The sequence below is a fragment of the Centroberyx gerrardi genome, chromosome 3 (assembly GCF_048128805.1).
Source record: "Centroberyx gerrardi isolate f3 chromosome 3, fCenGer3.hap1.cur.20231027, whole genome shotgun sequence".
Lineage (NCBI taxonomy): Eukaryota > Metazoa > Chordata > Actinopteri > Beryciformes > Berycidae > Centroberyx > Centroberyx gerrardi.
In genome coordinates this window covers 1,745,734-1,767,422 of record NC_135999.1, presented here as the reverse complement: position 1 = coordinate 1,767,422, position 21,689 = coordinate 1,745,734, and the positions used below count along the sequence as shown (strand labels likewise).

Sequence of the window (21,689 nt, the reverse complement as noted above, 5' to 3'; positions counted from 1 at the left end):
TTTTCCTCGATAGTCAATACTTCCCAGGACCTTAAACGCTCTTTCGAAGCTCATGATGTTCACAGTGTGGACTACCAACGCAAAATGCTTCTTGCAAAACACAGAAGTTTAAGACTGGCTGGTTTACTTGCTCACACAGAAGGGCAACGAAGCCTTTGTGTTTCTCTGTCTTACTGGACGCAAGTTTCTCTGGTGTTTTTTCTCTGGGAAAGTCCATTGGCTTGTTTGAAACATCGTCTCCCTGGTTGTATCTTTCATCTTGAAAACAACCAGACTTTCTTCATGCACTGTATCACCTGTCTCATAATGTCCCAGAAAATGCTGGACCTGCATTGATGTGATCAGTCTGTGTTTTCTGCCCGGTCATCATGTTTGCACAATCATAAATCGTTCTTGCTGACAAAAGCATATCTTCGATTTTTTGGATGATCTTGTCTTTCTTTGGGAATTTGGGTTATTACTTTATTATTATATTATTACTTAGGACAATGAAGATTTCATAGTTATTTCATTGGAGTACAGTGTTTTCAGTGTAACTAACCTTTTTTTTTTTATTAGCAAAACTAAAACATTTTGTATCTTACAACACTCTCTGTCAATTTCTCTCTCACTTTCCTGTAGAGTTTCTGGAGAATCGACCAAAAGTACAAACCCATTTTTCTCAACTCCTCAGATTAATCTCTTCATATCATTGTTCGATAACAATACTGTTTCACAATGTCACTACTATGTCATCTAATGCAAACCCTATGTGTGTGTGTGTGTGTGTGTTTGTGTTTCTGTGACTGTGTTTCTGTGTGTGTGTGTGTGTGTGTGTGTGTGTTTGTGTTTCTGTGTGTGTGTATGTGTCAGGTCTAGGATGGACATCCTCGGTTCTCCGTCTCGTCATGTCTACTCCTCCCAGCCAGCTCAGATGCTGTCTGTCGATCCCGGTTGCCGCGGCGACCGCCAGGCGAGCGGTCGTCAGGAGGCGTCAGTGGCGTCCGTCGACCAGGAGGCGCACAGCAACGCCTTCATCCGCTCCGTCCCATTGGCCGAGGAGGAGGACTTCGACAGCAAGGAGTGGGTGATCATCGATAAAGAGACGGAGCTCCGTGACTTCCAGCCAACCACGTCGGGAACCACGGACGAGGAGCCCGAGGAGCTCCGCCCCCTGGAGGAGCAGGAGGAGAGGAGGAGGCTCCGGGCGGGAGGTACGAGCTGCTGTCTACACTCTCGACGAAAAGGGTTCTATAGAGCACCAGAAAATGGTTCTTCAGGCCTAATGCCACAACAGAACTCTTTATGGTGCTCTAAAGAACCACCAAACCACCAAACTACAAGAAATGTCTATTATAGCAACATGCTGAAAGGGTTCTACATAGAACCTTTTATGGTGCTGTAAAGAATTCTTTTCTATCTATCTATCTATCTATCTAACTACCGTCCTGTAATCAGAAGGTCTCAGGTTTGATCCCAACCACAGCCTTGTGTCCTCTGCACGACCCTGAAGATCCCAGACAGCCAATGGTTCAACAGTTTCCATGGGATCCTAGTTGGTTGCCTGTTGTTGCTTGTTGTTGCTGTAATAATCAGTAAAAATGTCTATGAGACAGCAGTACGGCAATTAGGGTTTGACATTTTTGGATTGAAACTTCCCATAGCCAATATTTTGTGCTGGTACACAGTATGCCTTGGGGAAATGGATTTGAATAGCTGTTATTTTCCTCTGATGTCAAGGTTGAGTCTCTTTGTACCCATTCACCAAGGTTTGAAAGACCAGAAAGGCCATTTACTGGATAAAACCACTGTTTTTGAAGAGGTATCTGAAATGCCCTCTTAATATGTAATAACTGTTAATATGTATTACAGGAGGAATTTTTTATTGGCATTCTGGACTCTATTACAGGAGATGGTGTCGGAGTTATCCGAAAACCTGGAATGAGTTTAAGGGAGAAAAACATCAAATTACATCACAAGGATTTTCTCCATGTCAACACAGCTCTAGAGAAAACACTTAAATTTGACCATTTCTTTCATCCCCAAAAACTCCTAGCTGGGTCATTCAGGTTCTTAAGAATTCAAGAATATACAAGAATATTCTTGAATATTCAAGAATTCAAAATATACAAATTGTCCTTGAATGATGAGCGAAGCTGGAGGCCGAAGGTCCAAATGAAAGGCTACAGCAACTGGAATGAGGAATTTGGGAACATCCATGTTGTTGGAGATAAAACCTGCTCAGTGGTTCATCCATAATGTTAGCTAATGTTAGCAGTTACCAACTTCATATTGGTAGTTACATTCATATTAGTAGTTATATTTATCTTATTAATTGACAGCATTTACAGTCTTGATCTGTAGTATTAGTAATCCCAATGTTACGCTTCGCATCCTTAGTGGTGTTTCTTTGACAGCCAAATTGTTCATGCTAGCTGTGTCTGCTAGCTAACAGTAGGTGACTTTAGGGTTAAAGCTGATACTGTTAAAAGCAGCTGTAGGCTACAACTTACACTGTGAAACTGGTTGGTTTGGGGATGAATATAACATGAACAACATGATGCAGCCGGCTGCTAACATTATCGATAGGTGAACCACTGGTGTTCGATATCATGTCCCCCTGATTGAGGACAATTTTGGTGTCCAAAGAGTGAGTCAGCCATTGGTTAAATCTGCCTCGCTGTCTTCCACATTGTGTGTCCCACCCTGAGTATGGTGTAAATCAAATATGGCTGCCCCCGAAAGTAGAATAAATACTTCAGCTCTTCCTCCAATTTCTCAATCCTAGCTAACGCTTTAAGCCCCACAAAGAATTTGAGAAAAGAATGCTAACCAATATGGACAAGACCATATTACTAATAGTTAACTGAATATTATTGACAAACTATGTTAATGTGAGCATTATTTCCAATATCGATGTAGCAGTCAAAACTAGACAAACAGAACAAACGACTAAACTAACTAAGCTAAGCTAACGTAGCCTGAACACCTTCCTGTTTGAGGCCTCCGCTGGACGAGCCACGCCTGCCGACATCATGTTGGTGTTTCAGTTTGCTTAACTTTTGTTAACTTCGTTGAACTTGTCAAACTCTGCCAACCGACCTCCTGGCAGCTTCGGTCCAAAAATATCAGCTTCAGTATTGGCTTTCAGTCAGTTGAACTCTGGTTAAAAGCTTGTTTGTCTGCAGCCGGGGAGCTGGTGGTTCGGCCAAAGACCCACACCAGGGACAGCAGTCGAGGGATGCTGACACTGACGGAGGAGGAGGCGTCTAGGAAGAGCAGCGGTAGCCCCGCCCAGTCGCCCTGTCACTCGCTGCCGCCGGGACGCCCCCGCCGGAGAGAGTCGGACCCCATTGGACCTCAAAGACCGGTAAGAGACCCAGCCAGCCAATCACAGGAGAGCCCAGCTCTCTCCTGGCATATTGGTGGACAGATGACTGGGGTGGACGGCTGCTGTACAGCTTCACCGCTGTGATACAACTACCTGCACTTTGGCTACAGTCATCTCACCAATCCATGTGTTGTAAAGGAGGAGCTGTACAGCGGCTGCCGTGCTTGGCTGTCCATTAACATGCACCTTAAAGATGTCAAAGTAATGACAGGCAGGTAGACTCCTGGAGGAATTTACCTGCAGCTTTACGGTGGCACCGTCCTGCAGCTCGGCCTCTCTGAGCCGGCGATCACACCGAGAAGCGTCGCTACAGCGCGGTCGGATAGAACAGCTCAGTACGCAACCGGCCGATCGAATGTGATCAATTAAAAAGAAATGGGTTGAAGCAGACGTCGAGCTCTCACGGTTGCAAGAAGGAAGTAATTTCTACCAAAAGGTGGACGTTTAGGTTCATGAAATAACCCTAACCCTTCCACAAATTGTGTCTGGATGATAGACGCTTCCAATCCTACTTTCCTCTCACAACAAACTACAAACGACATCAAAACAGGAAGGAAGTGGTAAAGGAAAGCCCACCTTTTGCTTGATTGGGTTTGGCCCAAGTGTGATATTGACGAGCAGTGCGACTCCGCGCCTTGCACCAAAAAGTTTCAAATATTTTAACTTTTTTTTTTAAGATTATTTTTTGGCCATTTTTGCCTTTATCAGACAGATGCTAGTGCAGAGAGACAGGAAAGGTTGGGAGAGAGGGGGGGATGGTCTGGATTCGACCCAGGACGTTACACGGTATGTGCCTTAGACCAGCGAGTATTTTAACTCTTATGCTCGCTTAAAAACCGCCAGAAAAACATGAAGTGCGTCTCAAGAGTGGAGTGCATGGTACCACTGGAAAACAAAGGTTTTGCGAGCGTTGCGTATGTAGCAAAGCTTCTCTCTGTGATCGCCCCCTAAGTGATGAAACCCAACCGCCGTCATACGCAGTCATGCTGTTTAATTACCTCACTGCCAGATTCAAGCTGCTATAATAGATTAGACTGAATATTTACTTCATTCTACTTCTGACAGTCAGTAAGGGCGTTAAATGTTAAGTCATGCAGACAATATGAAGTAGCTCTCATTTACTAGTACGTTCACTCTTATATTACCTTCTGCTTCAAACATCCCAATGTTGAGTTTGATTCTTCCATGACTGCCTGTGACATGTAAACCAAGAGAGTTTTTAACATCACGCTATGAGAATGGTGCCGCCGTCTTTTCCATGTCAGTTGACCAGAGTTGATCTCTTTTCCATCCGTTTGGTTTTGCCCCATGACTTTTGGTTTGGACCATTGTTTTAACTCTAAGGTATGAATGGGAAACAGCATTATTACTGCAGCAGATGTAGAACATGTACTGTATTAATTACACGCAGTGATGATGTTTTAATGTAAGGACGTTGGTGATGTTTTCATCTGTTTGCCTCATGTTATATTGTATTGCTGTATTTTTCTCATGTTCTGTGAGACGTTAGACTTTATCGAAATGACCAACTATGACATAAATTTCACCACGTGGTATAATGCTGATCACACACATACACACACACACACACACACACACACACACACACACAGGCACATTACTACCGCAGTGAAATCCTTAGTGGTGACCTTGGCAGGTAGCTGGGATCCAGGTCTTTGTCCATAATTCAACACAGTTTTGGTGTTTGTGCTTTTACACACCAAGCCTGTGTTCACGTCTGTTTGGGATGATGGACCAGCGGACATTTACAGTAAAAGAGTGCCGGTAAAGAAGTGGGATAAAGAGCATCTTTTTCTGTCTTTCCCTCATGGTGATATTTACCAAAGAGCTGTGAATGGGAGCCATCAAGGCATAGCTCATATACCGAGAAATATGTGACTTCTCCTGTCCATCATTACAGCCCCTTTGCCCCAGTGTATTCTGAAGAACTGGCCCTTAGTATGAAATAAGTAAAAATATAAAATCATATAAATATAATCAATACAGCTGCCAGACCGTTAAGGCCCAAGCGTACTGGATGCTTCATTTGACGCTTCTATGTTTCACTGCAGGTGGAGTTTGAAGCATCAACACCAGAGCTCTGGTGTTTGCACTTTGCCGCTGCGGTGTGGGTAACAGCCTGTGTGTTAACGTCACATAAACTCTATAACTTGTCAGAAACACTGTCAGAAAACAAGGTACAGACTTGTTCCTTCTGTCACTGCGGCTGAACCGTTTTGAGTGGCAAAAGCTGCAACTCTGTACCTTTTTTTCTCAGTGTATATACAGTAGTCTCTCTGTTCTATAAAACTTTACAAACTAGCAGACTGCACGAGCTGCCACATGGTGCTAATTAACAAAATCCAGCAACGTCTTGTTAATATTTGACTGCACAATACAAATGAATCAATTAATCGCCTCCTGGAAAATCATTATTTAGCATTTTTCCTTTTGCACTGCGGCTCTGGAAAACAAGAAAAGCAGCCGTGCCGCTCTCTGTTGACGCTCCAGGTTCAGGGCGAAGCGTCAAGGCGGTTCGATGGCGGAGCCGCAATAGTGAGCGACGGATTCAGATGACAGTGCCGTGAAGATCTAGTCATTTCCCTCCTGTACGTAGCCTAGTTCCTGCGCTGCCTCGAATGTCGCGCTGCCACCATCGCGCTCGTTTGCATTTCATTGATTCGAGCTCAACTTTTTCACCGCCTCACAAGCTCGGTTTGCATCTCAAGTTATCCCAACGATGGACGTGAATCGGCCGCTTGGCGAATCGCTTGCGGATGTGGCTTTACCGTAACTCCGTTGGACGCCTCGAGTGGCGTTTGGCTGTTGAAAACAATGCGTCTCTGGCTTAAGATTTGGTTGTCCAGTGACCTGAAAATATATGGTTTGGATAGGAATATATAATGTATATAATGGAGTTATTGACCATTTGCTAAGCTAAAACTTGCTAAACACTGGTTTTAATTTATGCACAATTCACTTTAGTTCTTTGCAGTGAGTCTCAATGGCCTTTGGGTTGTGGCCTGATCCTGCTTCACAGGACTGAGGCAGGGTGTGTAGAGTTTAATGACAGGATGAAAAAGTCCTGAGCAAGCATAACAGATTTAAAAAATATATATTATCCTCCTGCTGCTGTGTGCTTTTTGTTATTGATGCCCTTCATGTTGTGTTGAATAAGAAAACTAGCTTGGAGGTGAATTGGTAAATTAGATCATCATCAATTTGAATTATGTTGGTAGTTGGGGGGCATTTATCATTTTTAGCTGAAAATATTTTTGTCACATCTAACATGTGACGCAGATTTCAGCCAAAGCTGAAGATCCATTAAGATCCAGCAGAGAGATCTGACAGGAGCTGGAACATGTTTAAAGTATTGCTGAACTAGAGGCTCAAATACCTTTTCTGCAACTGCTACTAAATGTTTCATTATATTTATTATTTTTTTAGATATCAGCATTATATTAGATGTCACATCTTCTGTCTATACTGAAGCATTGTGGGATTGTCAGATATCCTTGTGATTCAGAAAGACAAATCCAGCCTGTCAGGTTCAGCCTCACACAGCAGGATCAGCGGGTTAGCGAGCTGACTCTGGGCTTCACCTGGCATTTCGGGCTCACTTTATAGCAGGTTTGGTCACCATGGTAACTGAGGCTGCACAGAGCAGGTTAAGTTCAGGCTACCGGACCCAAACGTATAAAAAGCCAATTAACTGTCTGGAGAAATGGCATCACCACTCCTAGAGGACAGCCTTTATTAAAATAACCTTTATTGCAGAAATTCCATTTACAAAACCCAGATATGAGCAAAAACACTGGATTTTAAATGAATGAGACAAGTAATAAAAACAGCTGTAGCCTGCAGGTGGATTCTGCTGAATGAACAGATAGTAAGAAGGCCGGCGGTGTTTAGAGAGCAGCTGAACCACTTTGCTTTCCACGATGATTTATTACATCAGAGATATAATAAATGTTTGTAGTGTTTCCAGACCGTTTACCCACTCTGCCTCTATAAAAGAGAGCTTCTAACAAATAGCATGTAACTTACATTAGCTGACTGTAGTTATAAAAAATGCATGAAATTTACTGTTGCATATTAAGTGCTGACATTAGTGTTTGGCACCTGTATTTCATCGCTGCAGCCCTGCATGGGGAACATGAGGTGACTTTGTGAATAGAAATCTTTTCACAGCCTCAGTGTGACACAATATTATATCAATGGAAAATATTTCCACTGTGTCTTAATGACAGGCAGTGATAAGCCTATTCATTTACGCATTTACCCTATCTGCAATCCTCTCTATCCTTGGCAGCAGAGTTACTTTTTTGCTTTCACAGTGTTATAGTATTGCTCAGATGTTTTCATTATAATAGTGTAATATAACACTATATACTTATTACTAACATAATAAATGTTAGTAATCAATTTCTTTCTTCTCTACTTAACATGTTGAAATTGTCGGCAGTATGTGTTTGCATAACCCCACAATTATTTATAGTCTACTGATTTTATTGTTTATTTTTTTATTTTCTAAAATTTGTATTGCTTTGTTTTATATTCTAGTTGTTTGCTTATATTCTATTTCCTTTGCCCCGCTGAATCATATTACTTTTGCTGCAGCAATGACCTGATTTCCTACAGGGATCAATAAAGTTTCATCTTAAAGAAGAACTAAACCCCAAACCCAAATCTGTGTAAAGCCATCTAACGGTAAAAAGCATGCTGCTGAAATGTCCATCTGCTATTGGCTGGTCTTTGGTGCCGGGTGATGTCACCACCTGTTGTACTCTATAGAAGGTGACATTAGGCTTATTGTTATATAATACAAAAAATATATGTCAAAATATTACAATACAATATATAATATAAATATAATACAATATTATCGGCGTTCGCGATAATATCGTATATTGCAATATTTTGACGGGACAGTATCGCAATATTACAATATTACATTTTGGCTATCACCCAAGCCTAGGTGACATCATCTGGCGCCAAAGATCAGCCAATAGCAGATGGCCATTTCAGTAGCATGCTTTCTACCATTAGGCTTTACACAGATTTGGGTTTGGGGTTTAGTTAGTTTAGCTCTTTAAATACGCGCCTCTGGATCTGATCATGTTGCATGTGATCAGCTATTTGTAACAAACTCCGCCTCTTTTATGCGAACACGCTCATAGCTGGATTGGAAAGTCCCGCGTTGACGGAGCGAGTCGGTAACCAGCTTCATAAGACCGGTTTGTCGAGATAGACACCTTTAGGTCTGTGAAGCCAGCTGACTGTTGCACTGGCTTCTAGAGACTGAACCCAGTTCACCGTGCTGTGTGCGGGTCGGATGATGTCACTGGACGGCAGCATCATCCTGTTGAAAATGATGCTGCCATAGAAAACAGATAAACTCCGGTCCAATGTCTTATTAAAGAAGAACTGAACCCCAAACCCAAATCTGTGTAAAGCCTGACATCTAACGGTAAAAGGCATGCTGCTGAAATGTCCATCTGCTATTGGCTGGTCTTTGGTACCATGATGTCACCACCTGTTGTACTCTATAGAAGATGACATCACCTGGCACCAAAGATCAGCCAATAGCAGATGGCAATTGCTTTTTACCTTTAGATGTCAGACTTTACACAGAGTTGGGTTTGAGGTTTAGCTACTCTTTAAATCCATTTAGAGATGTGCAACTCTGTTCATCTCTCTGACAACAAGGCATGACTCACTCAAAGGGATTCAACACCAACACATCTCACTGCTTAACCAAATGATTTTGGTGTAAAAGTACCAAAATGACGAGTATCATGCCGTAGGAAGGTGATGTTAGCAGGTCTGTAGTTGCCAGGTGTCGCTGGCTGCAGTTACACTTCTTTCATGAATGTATGACTCTTCTCATATGACCTTTAACTGCTGCTGCATATATACATCTATATATATATGACAGCCTAGCTATCATTAAGAATATAAATACCTTTGACGACACTAGAAGGGCTGACAGCTTCTACACATCATTTGTTTCCATAGCACTCATTATAAACATGCTACTCAACATCTGTGCTGTTTATAGGAGAGCTGGATCCTCACTCACATTACTACTGATATTTTAATTAATCTGCAATGTAATATCTATCAATCACTGTCTATCCAGCTGCTCTTAAAGCCTTATCACTGTTTGAGGACCTGCTGTAAAAATGAATCGAAGCTGAACCTCAGTTAGAGTCTAGAAACCCGTTTTTAGCCGCAGTAATATTTTAGCGAGCTGTCGGTTTCCCCCGCTCCGCTCCGCTCTTCTTGATTTGTTGCCGACGAGAGCTGCAGAAAGTCCTGCGATCACACCAGCCACCGAGGACTGCCACTCTCTTTCCTCTCCAATTCTTTTCCCCTTGACATAACTGCTGCCTTTGCCCAACCTATCGCTTAAAAGTACAGTATGTCAAGTTTCACTCACCTGAGGAGACAGAGAAAGAGCGAGGGTGCCATTGGAACAACACAAGAAGAAATAAAGTGGTGTTTTGGGGTAAGCACAGTTTAGGATAGTCCTTTACCTCTGTTTTCTCAATGAGTTTCTGTTCCAAACTCCTCCTTTGTTCTGTTCAGCCATATTTCCCCCTTTTCCTTCGTCGTGTGTCTGTGTTTTGTGTGCTTGATGACTCCATCTCTTTTGTGTTCCCTGTTTTTGCATTTCCAATGGTAATTTCTTACAAACATCTTTAAAAACTCAAACTGTCAGTTCTCCAGGGTCAAGGTGTTGTAGACTAGTGAGATATGTGCAGTGCTTGTGCTGGTGACTTGTGTCCTTTAAGTGCATTGTGGGGGAAATATTTTCAGCGCCCTTTTCCAGCTAGAGGGATGCTAGTCTGACCAATCTGGCAACCCACACAGCTAACAGTCTATTGGGCGTACTGTCTCGTAAAATATTCTCGTTCAGTATTTAATAGCTTCTGCTATTAAGGCGAGCCCAATGTACAGTAGCTGTAACAGTAGACAGTGTGCCTCTCCCTGTTTGACTGAGAGGTCATAGGTCAGATTTACACCAACACTCAGCTTCTCTTCCTCAGCTCCTTCCCTCAATGCCTTTTAGCCAATCAGCCGAAGGCTCTAGACACGTGAGAGACCAATCAGCTCTTTCCTGTCTAATCCTTCTGAGTCGTTTGGGAGGGAAGGAGACGAGGGCAGGAAGCCACGTCAGAGTGTCGGACGTAGCCGTAGGAAAACGACTTTCATTTTTATTAATAGCTGGAGTTGGTTTTCCCGCCTTCGCTGTTAACATCCCCGCCCTCCCTTTCTCTGATTGGTCTGTTTGCAGTTGGAGGAAGACAGGCACCACCCGCGGCCCAATCAGCTGAGGAGGCTGGCCTCCTACGTCTTCTCCTCCTCCACTCTGGAGACGGAGCAGTATCCCCACGGAGGCGGAGGCTTCATCCAGAGGAGCCGCTCGGCAGAGAGCAGCCCCGCCCACGCCACCGCCTCGGCCCGCCGCCGCCACGGCGCCCTGCCGGCGCCCGGCAGCCCGCGCAGCAGACACTCGGTCCTCAACGTCTCCCGCACACAGCTGCAGCAGATGCTGGCCAAGCTCATGAACAAGAACAGCAGCTGAGAGGCTCGCTGCATGAGAGAGCTGCCGGACAAACACACATGAAACATACAGAAAACATACAGAAACATGCAGCAGACATACAGAAACATACAGGAACATACAGCAAACATACAGAAACATACAGAAACATACAGAAACATACAGGAACATACAGCAAACATACAGAAACATACAGAAACATGCAGAAACATGCAGAGACATATAGAAACTTACATGAAACATACAGAAACATATAGAAATATACATACATGAAACATGCAGAAACATGAATACAAATATACATGAATACACACATAATCACACATATATACATGAAGACATACATGAACATGCATACATGATCACATATGAAACACACAACACACACACACTCATACAGCAACACACATGTATGCGCACATCACACATGAATATACCTACGTAAACACACACACACGAACACTTACATGACCACACACACTGTACCTGAAACACACACACATGAACACACACATAGCACATTAATAGTCAATTAATATCCACACACACACCAGTTACATGACAAGCCATACTGCTGCCACACAGCAGCACTGCTGTGCTGGTAAAGAAACACACACACACACACACACGTAGCTCTACCAACTACTTTCCGTGCCGAGGAAAAGAAGAGGAGCAAAGTGCTGACAACAGGAAATATCTTCCATGCAATAAACTCTTGAAGCTTGATCTCTGCAAACCTGATGCTGCACACGGCAGGAGGCAGGAAGCAGGAGGCAGGAAGCAGGAGGCAGGAGGCAGGAGACAGGAGGCAGGAGACAGGAGGCAGGAAGCAGGAGACAGGAGGCAGGAGACAGGAGGCAGGAGACAGGAGGCAGGAGACAGGAGGCAGGAGACAGGAGGCAGGAGGCAGGAGACAGGAGGCAGGAGACAGGAGGCAGGAGACAGGAGGCAGGAGGCAGGAGACAGGAGGCAGGAGACAGGAGGCAGGAGGCAGGAGACAGGAGGCAGGAAGCAGGAGACAGGAGGCAGGAAGCAGGAGGCAGGAGACAGGAGGCAGGAGGCAGGAGACAGGAGGCAGGAGACAGGAGGCAGGAAGCAGGAGGCAGGAGACAGGAGACAGGAGGCAGGAGGCAAGAGACAGGAGACAGGAAGCAGGAGACAGGAGACAGGAGGCAGGAAGCAGGAGGCAGGAGACAGGAGACAGGAGACAGGAGGCAGGAGACAGGAGGCAGGAAGCAGGAGACAGGAGACAGGAGGCAGGAAGCAGGAGGCAGGAGACAGGAGACAGGAGGCAGGAGACAGGAAGCAGGAGACAGGAAGCAGGAGGCAGGAGACAGGAGACAGGAGGCAGGAGACGAGAAGCTCCATGTCTCCTTCTGGTTTCTGCGGAGAGGAAGCTTCACCGGAGTGGGACTGCTAGCAGACTGTTAGGCTTTACAGTGTTTGTGCCGTTTGTTTGTTTTTTGTTCTTTTCCTGCTAAATGACGGAGCGAGCGTCGAGGAATGCGGGTCGTCCCGGCGGTCAGTTTTTGCACCAAGACTTTAGTCAGCGTTTCCCCCGATCGATCGTCCCGACACCTGGCCCACGAGCCCAAACACCTGACCCACGACCCCCAAACACCTGACCCACGACCCCCAAACACCTGACCCACGACCCCCAAACACCTGACCCACGACCCCCAAACACCTGACCCACGACCCCCCAAACACCTGACCCACGAGCCCCCAAACACCTGACCCACGACCCCCAAACACCTGACCCACGACCCCCAAACACCTGACCCACGACCCCCCAAACACCTGACCCACGAGCCCCCAAACACCTGACCCACGACCCCCCAAACACCTGACCCACGACCCCCAAACACCTGACCCACGAGCCCCCAAACACCTGACCCACGACCCCCAAACACCTGACCCACGACCCCCAAACACCTGACCCACGACCCCCCAAACACCTGACCCACGACCCCCAAACACCTGACCCACGACCCCCAAACACCTGACCCACGACCCCCAAACACCTGACCCACGACCCCCAAACACCTGACCCACGACCCCCAAACACCTGACCCACGAGGAGTGTGAGGTTTCTCTGGAGCGGTTTGTGGAGTCTTAGCGAGGTTCGATAAGCGATGCAGCGCTCTTCTTCTGTGGTCGCTGCAGACAGATCAGCCGTTGTTTTGGAGTTTTGACAGAAGCCTGTTGGCATGGCAACAAAGCTGTTAGACTTCTGTTTTTTCGACAGTCACGATGTAAGAAGACTGTACTGTTTTACACACACTGTATTCCTGCTTAGCACAACAACATGTTTCATTTGTGCCTGCACATCCTCTTTTCTCTCTCTCTCTCTCTCTCTCTCTCTCTCTCTCTCCTCTCTCTCTCTCTCTCTCTCTCTCTCTCTCTCTCTCTCTCTCTCGGTGCCTCAGTTTCGACACCTTGCCGTTCGATCGCCCGTGAATTGCTTTGCACTGATTGACAGTCTGAGGAGCCCTGTGATTGGCTGACCGGTCTGCTGCATCACATGATAGTAAATGATAGAGAAGGTGATGGGAGGCCGGGCGCGCTCATGCTGAGACTCTGTCTTCGTTCAACTGTGTTCCGCAATTTTGTTTAACCAATTTTACAGATTGGTTGGGGGGCGGGGCCTAAAGGGGGGCGGGGCTCTAGGCGCAGAGACTGATCTGCCTATAGGGCGGCTCAGCTGTGACCTCTGGAAGTGATGGGCACGACATAGGGGATTATGGGAGGGGTGATCTCACACAGTATGTAGTAGTCATGCAGTATGAACCACATGATAACACAAATATTCAAACTTTTTCTCAGCCCTCATGTCAGCTGTGCTTATTGTGCTCTGTGTGTGTGTGTGTGTGTGTGTGTGTGTGTGTGTGTGTGTGTGTGTGTGTGTGTGTGTCTGATGAGTGAAGGGTGTTTGGAGAAGAGGAACATCAAGGTCTTCCAGAGAGTTTCATTCATAATGACTGTCGACTAAGAATACAATCAACAAGTGTTCATGTTTGGTGTTTTTTTTCTTTTGATAGATAGATGACCTCAGAAGATTTTAGGAATAATGATGAATCAGATCGGAGGTTGAGGCCGTCGCGTTCGGGTTCGGGTCGTTGTGTTTCTCCAGCCAGGAGAAGCAGCAGGCCGGTTGTTAGGTTTGATGTTAGGTTTCTTCTCTCCGGACACGTGAGGAGAAGTTGTAAACTGGGCTGGGAAAACACTGACACTCTTCACTGCGTATTGAAATCTCTCCTCCACTGGACTCTGTGAGGTTTTTCTCGATCTGGACTGTGATGTGTTTGGACGTTCGGTCTTTCTCCATCGTGCTTCTTCCTTCGTCGTCGTCGTCGTCGTCGTTCCCCGACTACTGAACTTTACTGTTGCACTTTATCACTGACTAGCTAGGAGAGGAGGGTCAGGCCGGGCCTAGGGTCTTATAGAATATGGATGCAAAACACAGATGCAATAAGCAAAATGTGAGATGTTAAAAAAAAAATAATAATAATAATCTAAAGGATCCAGTAGAGAAGGAAGAGCGAGGGCTTTCCCGTTCCCCTGCACAGCGCGACACTTTCTCCACATCCCAAGCAATGAGGAACAGAGCTGCAGACAGGTGTGATGTGAGGGCCTGCAGTCGATGTAGCCGGCGTCTGTTTTAATGGAAGTGTGCAGAGCTCAGTTTAATTTGACGTCACTTTACAATTACTTGACTAGTGGAAAACAAGCTGGACGTTGTGTGTTATTGGTCTCTGCTGTCAGGAAACGTATCACTGCAAAAAAAAATGACGAGCTGTCCAGTGATTTCATGATATTTTTGGTTGAACTGTATCACTGCACTGACAGATAATCAATACATTTCACTTGCCAATATGACTTCTTCTTTCAAGAAATCGTAATAAAACAATGAAGAAACACTTGAAACAAGAAACTTTCTCCAAGACAATTTCGTTTTTAGCAAGTAAATGTCCTGAAACATTCTCCTGAAAGAAGAAGAGTACAATTTGTTGAAACCAGTAGAATTATCTGCCAGTGCAGCAAGATGATTTCACTAAAATAAAATCCTAAAATAAGTCTGGAGACAAGATAAAATAACTTAAGTTTGTCAGTTTTTGCAGTGTATCTTACCATGTCTCAACATCTAACCCTGATACTAGCAGAAACCAGTCCTTTAACTTAACTTGTCGTTTTCAAAGGCCCTCTGAGTTTTTGGGTTGTGACAGCTTGTTTTCTGGGAAATGTCTTGAAACTTTGCTAGGCAATATTTTTGGTGGTTTATTTGCATCCAACATCCAAGAACCCAGTTGTGAAAATCCGCTTTGATCGCACGGTTTCTGATGTTTTGTGAAAGGATCAGAGAGGGACTTAGTGGTAAAATGATTGTTTAGAATCATCAGAGGCATTTCTGATATTTCGAGGGAAATGCTGATTTTGCCAAAAAATCCCAGAGAAGCTGCTTGGTGACGAACCGTCTTCCCCGCTGGTTCCGTTCAGCCTTCTTCTGTGGTGTCATGATTCAAGTGATTCAACCCTGCAAAAAATGTCGCGTCATCTTAACGAGACATTTAGCATCATATTCAGTCTGAAAATGTTATTTTTCGTAGAACAACTGAAAAATTCTGGCAGTGGGTGAGAAACTTGCACTTGTTCCCAGTGCAGTTTCTCTTTATCTTAACACAAGATCGCTCCATTAGTATCAAGAAAATAGCTCTTGATTCATGAAATTCTTTTGAACCAAGTTGATTTGCATTGGAAGCAAATGGAATTATCTCACTGCACTGGCTGGTTTTTCTCACCTGTTTTTAAAAAAAAATTACATTTTAAGACTAAAAACTAGAAAAACAGCTGAAATAGCTTGCTAAGATGGACATTTTGTGCAATGAAAGCTTAATGGTTGCTTTCTCAATGTGTTAAAGGGCTACATTAACTAAATATGCACCACTTGCTCTTTCATTAAACTCGTATTAGAGGCATTAGACATCAGCTCAGCCTGAGCGGCGGCGGCGGCCCTCAGCGCTGCGGCTCTTCATGGCTCTAATCTGAGGAGGACAACCATAGTTTGATTGTTTTCTGCTGCTTGCTTACAGGAGTTTGGGACGTCCTGCCAGTTTTGTATTTAGCACAGCATTACAGCCACTTGTCAGAGAATGTATGAAGTGGACTAGCTGCTAACTCTGAACTTTATTTTGCACGCCTGCAAAATGATTCATCTACTGTACAAGATTGTCACCGATACACGTCAATGTTTTGTCTCGTGTCGATATGAAAGCAGTGCCACACTCGTTAACAAGCGGCGGTAGGAAGCTGTCAGTGAACTCACTCTAAGAACACTTTGACTTTTAAAACTGATTTGCAGCATAAATTACAGTATATTGTACCAAAAGACTGTTTACCGACCGTCAGCACTCTTTGCATGAGATCTACTGTTTGTACGACACACACCTCTGACTGTAACATGGTGAATACAGTACTGTACTGTAATTAACACAACAACAACACAATGAACACACACCTCTGACTGTAAAACGTCTGTGATTTTTGTATATATTTCTTCACACATCGCTAGAGGGGATACTCACGGATCAAATTGCCAAGCGGCACAGAAGTAGAGCGGAGTTGTTTCTGGTCGTTTCTCTTGTTTGTCGGGACGAGTTTGTCGCTGAGTCTGAACGATAGAAGCGGCGATCGCCTTTCGGTCCTGATGGTGACAGAATCCTCAACACCAGATCTTACCGGTCTGCTATCACATCTCTCGTTCTGCAGCGTTGTGTACATTTACATCCAGTGTTTTATGTGTTCGTGGTCATGAGACATGATGCTAATTAAGGACTATTCAGTTTTTTTATGAGAGTCAGATGGCTGTTTGACCTGATGGTAGTGTTGGATCAGGTGATAATAGCCATATGTACAGCAGCAAAACTAACTCACCGCTAACGTTAAAGACAAGCATGTGTGGGGCGACCAGAAGATACTTCTCCTCTCAAGAAAACTCCTTCATGTCATGTAAAATTTAATTAAATGTCCTTGGTTTGGTTGAAGCTGATTTGACCAAGAGAATTTAAAAAGGAGCTCCTCTTCAGTATTAGCGGCTACATTTTCAGCAGTTTGTATAGTGATTTCCAAAAAAAATTATTCCGGTTCTCTTCTTCCAAAAGACTACCATCTAGCTAAAGAATTATTTGAATATCAGATGAAAAACTAAAATGAAGATATCCTGTTCCTTATAAAGGAACTGTTACTGTTGGGGAAAAATTTCTTTGATGTGTAGATGCGTAGCCTCTAAAGTATTCAGGTGTGACGGTTAATAGATATGTAGTTTATATCGCTGTTGTCATGTGAAAACCCTGTAATTCCAGTTTTGGTAATTGTCATGTTTTCATTTCTTCTATGGGTTGAGACAATTCTACTATCCATGGGCTTATAAAACCCTTTCAAACCCCTTTGGAAAAACTTTAAAATGTCTTGTAGTCAAGTTGACATTTTGGAGGTTTTCACTCGACAGCGGCGATATGTTTTGAAGGAAACTCCTGACCGTCACACCCGCAGTACTGTTCATTCAAAAGCCCTTATCCCCCCAAATTCTTCCTTAGAATTAGATGAGTGAGGAGTTAGCAGAAACTGTTGGCATGATGTTGTTGTGTGCACCATTAGTCCTATGAGAAAATTCATGTATTTCTCTTAAAATTGTCTAGAAATAATGAAAGTCTGCCAGAAAATGACATTAATACCTCATGAACCGTATACTAGAACTGTATAAAATAATATACTGACCCCCGCAAATGCTTTTTATTATTTATTTATTAGATACAGTTTGATAATTTGATATGTCAGTGCTGATCTTTATGGAACAACAGGGTGATATTGTATAAATAATTTGTCTGTAGAGAGAAGAAACGTTCTGCGTCTGGGTCATGGTGACCGTCTCACCTGTGCGTCTCCATGTTGGTTTTGTTTCACTTCCAATTCTTGTCAGTGACGCATCACATTCAGCCGTACCATCCTCAGATTCATCTGGACCTTCTTGGTCAAACTATCACATGTATTCACTCCATGTGTCACAAGTAGTTGATTCTTATAATTAATTGCAATAAAAGCAGAGAGTTTCTGTAGTGGAGGTAAAGAGACGGAGCAGGATCCAGTCCAGTACTGAGTCAAGGAGCTTGCAGTGTTTGTCCAGTGTGATCCGTGAGTGTCTTTCACATGTACAATATATGTAAGCTTTTTTCTATCACTATGTAATTGTACAGTACTGCTTGTATAATTTACAGGTAAAGCATGTATTTTAAACTTTTTGTAAATCAACGATAACCGTGTACATATATACAGAAATGTAGAGAATAATTAGGTTTGCAGTTCATCTCTAATAGCATGCTAGTTAGTGGGTTTTAGTATGTACAGGCTGTATGTTAAATCTTTATGAAGGGAAACACTTGAAAATCACCTGATATCAGACTGCGTGCTGTCAAAGGATAAACTCTGCAATGCATTTTTGTGCCTTTTATATCAATGTATGTAATCTAGACAATCTTGAAAAGCTTGTGTACAACCAAAATGACATTAAATGGTTTTGGGGGCAAATACTTCAGTTCCTGTTGTCTTTCTTACTGAGAGCGGGAATGTTATTGAAAGCACTGTAAGTTGCTTACACACACACACACACACACACAAACCGTGTTGTATGAAATGTCTTTGCTGTCTCAGTCACCCTTTTCCCCTCCTAAAAATATAAACACAGTTTGTTTCTTTTGGAATAAAGCAATAAAAACCATCATGGTGTCATTTGTCATTCCTGTTGATAAGGCTCTGAGCTGTAATGTCTCCTAGCTGCTGTGTGAATGCGTTGTGAAATGTGTTTATAGAGCTTTATCGGTAAACTCCTTCCATAATGTTTTATTGCTCAGAGTTTCATTATATCTTGTTTTGCGATGGTTCAGTTGCAGCAGTGGAAATAAAGGTTGTTGTTGCGTCATTTCCAGGTGTTGTCGCCCACGGAGCAGAGCGCCCCGTCGCCGCCCTCCCCGGACTATCGGACCAAGGGCCAGAGCGACGAGAAGGAGCATTTCCACATCCTTCCTCAGCTCCAGGCCAAGAGGGCCGACTTCCTCACCGTCATGCTGACCGGCACCCTGCCTCAGCGCCGAAGCTTTGGCGCTCTGCCGCCGGACGACGTCCCGGAACTCCCCGGGCCGAGGGATGATGATGTCACGAAGAGCGAGTCCAACAGCGAGGCCAGTCAGAAGAGCACCGAACGCAGCCAGGACGCCGCGCCTTCCACGCTCATGGCCGAGGACCAGAGGGGCCAGAGGGAGCCTGCCTCGGCTGGCGATGCAGATCCTGACCTGGAGGACGCCTCCAAAACCCTGGTCCTCTTCTCACCTGGAGACACCCGCAAGTCCCCGTCTGGCGGTGACAATGTTCTAGAGGGCGAGTTAGCCACGCCGTATGCACTGACTCCCCGCAACGACCGCTTCCTGGTGGGGGAGGCGATCCAGCCTGAGCCCCCTGAGACTGGCCGGTTGTCCCCGGCTCTCAGGTCGGATCTGAGACCGTCCACTCCTATCGCTCCGGCATCACCGCCGTTCACCAAAGTTGAGCGCACTTTCATCCATATCGCAGAGACATCACACCTTAATGTCATGTCTTCCAACGGTCATTCTGTCAAGGAGACCGAGCGGGAAGTCTTGGCTGTCACTAAGGAGGCCTGTGTAGAGGATGACACCCATGAGAAGGCAGGAGTATCCAAACAACGCGATGCGTTACAAACTCCAACAGCAGCAACTCTAGAGGAGTCTCTGCCGGACCAGCCTCCAGCAGATGACAAATGCCCAAAAACTGAAAACGGCCCGTCGACTGTCCCGGCCCAGTCTGTGGAACCTCTCCCAGAAGCCATCTCTCCGGTTCAAGAACACAAAGATCCGTCAGAGGAACCCAAAAAGGAGCCATTATCCAGTGAAGAAGAAGCCGCCAAGCCACAGAGAACCAGAGCAGAACCACAGATGGCCATCAAGCCCAGGATCAGAAGCCGGATCCCTGTGCTGATCTCTGAAGAAGACTCTGGCTCGGAGCAGTCCTCCTCGCTCTCGGCTCGGGCTCGGCTCCAGCAGCGGGCCAGGCAGCTGGACTTGGCCCGCCTGCTGGTCCAGAAGCAGCAGGGCCGCTGGATGAGAAGGAGGCTGCTGTCCGGGACGTCATCCTCGTTGTCCTCCGGAGACGAGGAGCGACGGAGGGCTTCAGAAACTCTGTCTACCACCGGCTCAGAGGAGGACACCCATACCTCAGACGAGTCGCTGGCCAGGAGAACCTCCCGTCTCAAACCAACTGAGGAGCAGGGCTCCAAGGAGTGGAGGAGCAAGATCCCCAGGCCCGTCACCCCCATAAAGAGGCCTTCAGGGGGGCTTGCTGCTGCCGCTCCTTCCCCTCTCTCCCTGCCAGGCCCGAGCACTAACAAAGGAGCATCATCCTTCAGTAATGGGTATGTTTCTTTGTATTGAAGAAGCACAAGAAGTTATTAATAAATTAGTCACTATTTACTTGATTGACAGCATGATGTGTCAGTCTTACAACCGCCACAGTCTCCAATGAGATATAACAGCAAGCAATATCCATTGCTGAGTATATAGGTAGCCGCAAGGAAACTTTTTTTTTCACTTTGAAGCAGTTTGATGTAATATTGTACATGTATTTGATTAAAGAAATAACCTCTTCAATTTATTCTTCTGTTCTCAGGCTTCAGAAAATCGGACTGAGCGCTCTCAGCACCCAACGAAAACCCAAGCCTCTGTCACCCAGGTCCTCCTCCTCTTGTCCCCGCCCCTCTGCTGGCCCCGCCCAGGCCGGCAGCCCTCGAATGCCCCTGCGAGTCATATTTGGAACCCGACGCAGCCTTAGCTCCTCCCACTGCAGGACTGATAGCCCCTCCCCTCAGAGAGTATGTCCAACCAGGCAGCCCCTCTCGGTCCGAGCCCCCACTGTCCCCATGCTACCACCCAGGACTACAACGCCCATGCAGCGCAGCGCCTCGCAGGACGCCACCATCCAATCGTCTTCTGGTACCACGCCCGTCAGAACCAGGCCCAAACCAGCCGGGCCTGCAAAGGGGAAACCGAGCACCAGGGAGAAGGCAGCAACCGCTAGATAATACAAAGAGACTCATCACTGAGACATGTTTGTGTATATATCTAATCAGTCTCCAGACAAGCTATGCCTCAAAAGGTTCTCACCTGACTCCATGTTAAACTGTGATGTTACGATGACCTCCTTGGATTGAAATCATTTAATGTATATAGACCTCTCTTTTCCAAGGACAGCATACAGAACTATCTTCATGGGCTTCCAATAATCTGAGTGACTGTCGTAAAGAGCGTTGCTGCCATGGTGCTATGGATATTGTCTGCTGTCAGTCTCTGTTTTGGGTTTGGGAGCTGATTTTCCGTTATATTAAGGAGATAATCATCACCTCTAAGAAGTCAAGTTCCAGAGATTCTCACCACACACTCTCAACCTGTCCACGGCTATATTACTATTCCATTGACAGTATCCTGCTTCGTTCACATTGCATGGTGAAGTATAACACAAACACTTTGGATCAGTGGGGGAAAACAACATGTACAAAAATCTTTCAGCAGTTTGATATGCTTCTCCCCTTCCCATTGGGGCACATAGGCCAAAAAAGATCTAAATTGAGTGGTTTTAATGAACTCCCCAACTATGTTAACACGGTAAGAGATTCCTAACTATATCCTCTAC

The 21,689-nt window shown here is 45.2% G+C and overlaps 1 protein-coding gene across 1 annotated transcript in view; it reads left to right on the top strand.

The window, feature by feature from the left end:
* The window catches only part of ttbk1a (tau tubulin kinase 1a), a 47,320-nt gene extending 26,239 nt beyond the window's left edge, over positions 1 to 21,081 (top strand). Inside the window, exons 13-16 of the mRNA XM_071897180.2 lie at positions 853 to 1,193; positions 3,168 to 3,349; positions 18,920 to 20,415; positions 20,670 to 21,081. Coding sequence (XP_071753281.1) covers positions 853 to 1,193; positions 3,168 to 3,349; positions 18,920 to 20,415; positions 20,670 to 21,081 — 2,431 coding nt within the window. The remainder of the gene's footprint in view (positions 1 to 852; positions 1,194 to 3,167; positions 3,350 to 18,919; positions 20,416 to 20,669) is intronic.
* Positions 21,082 to 21,689: the final 608 nt, after the last annotated feature.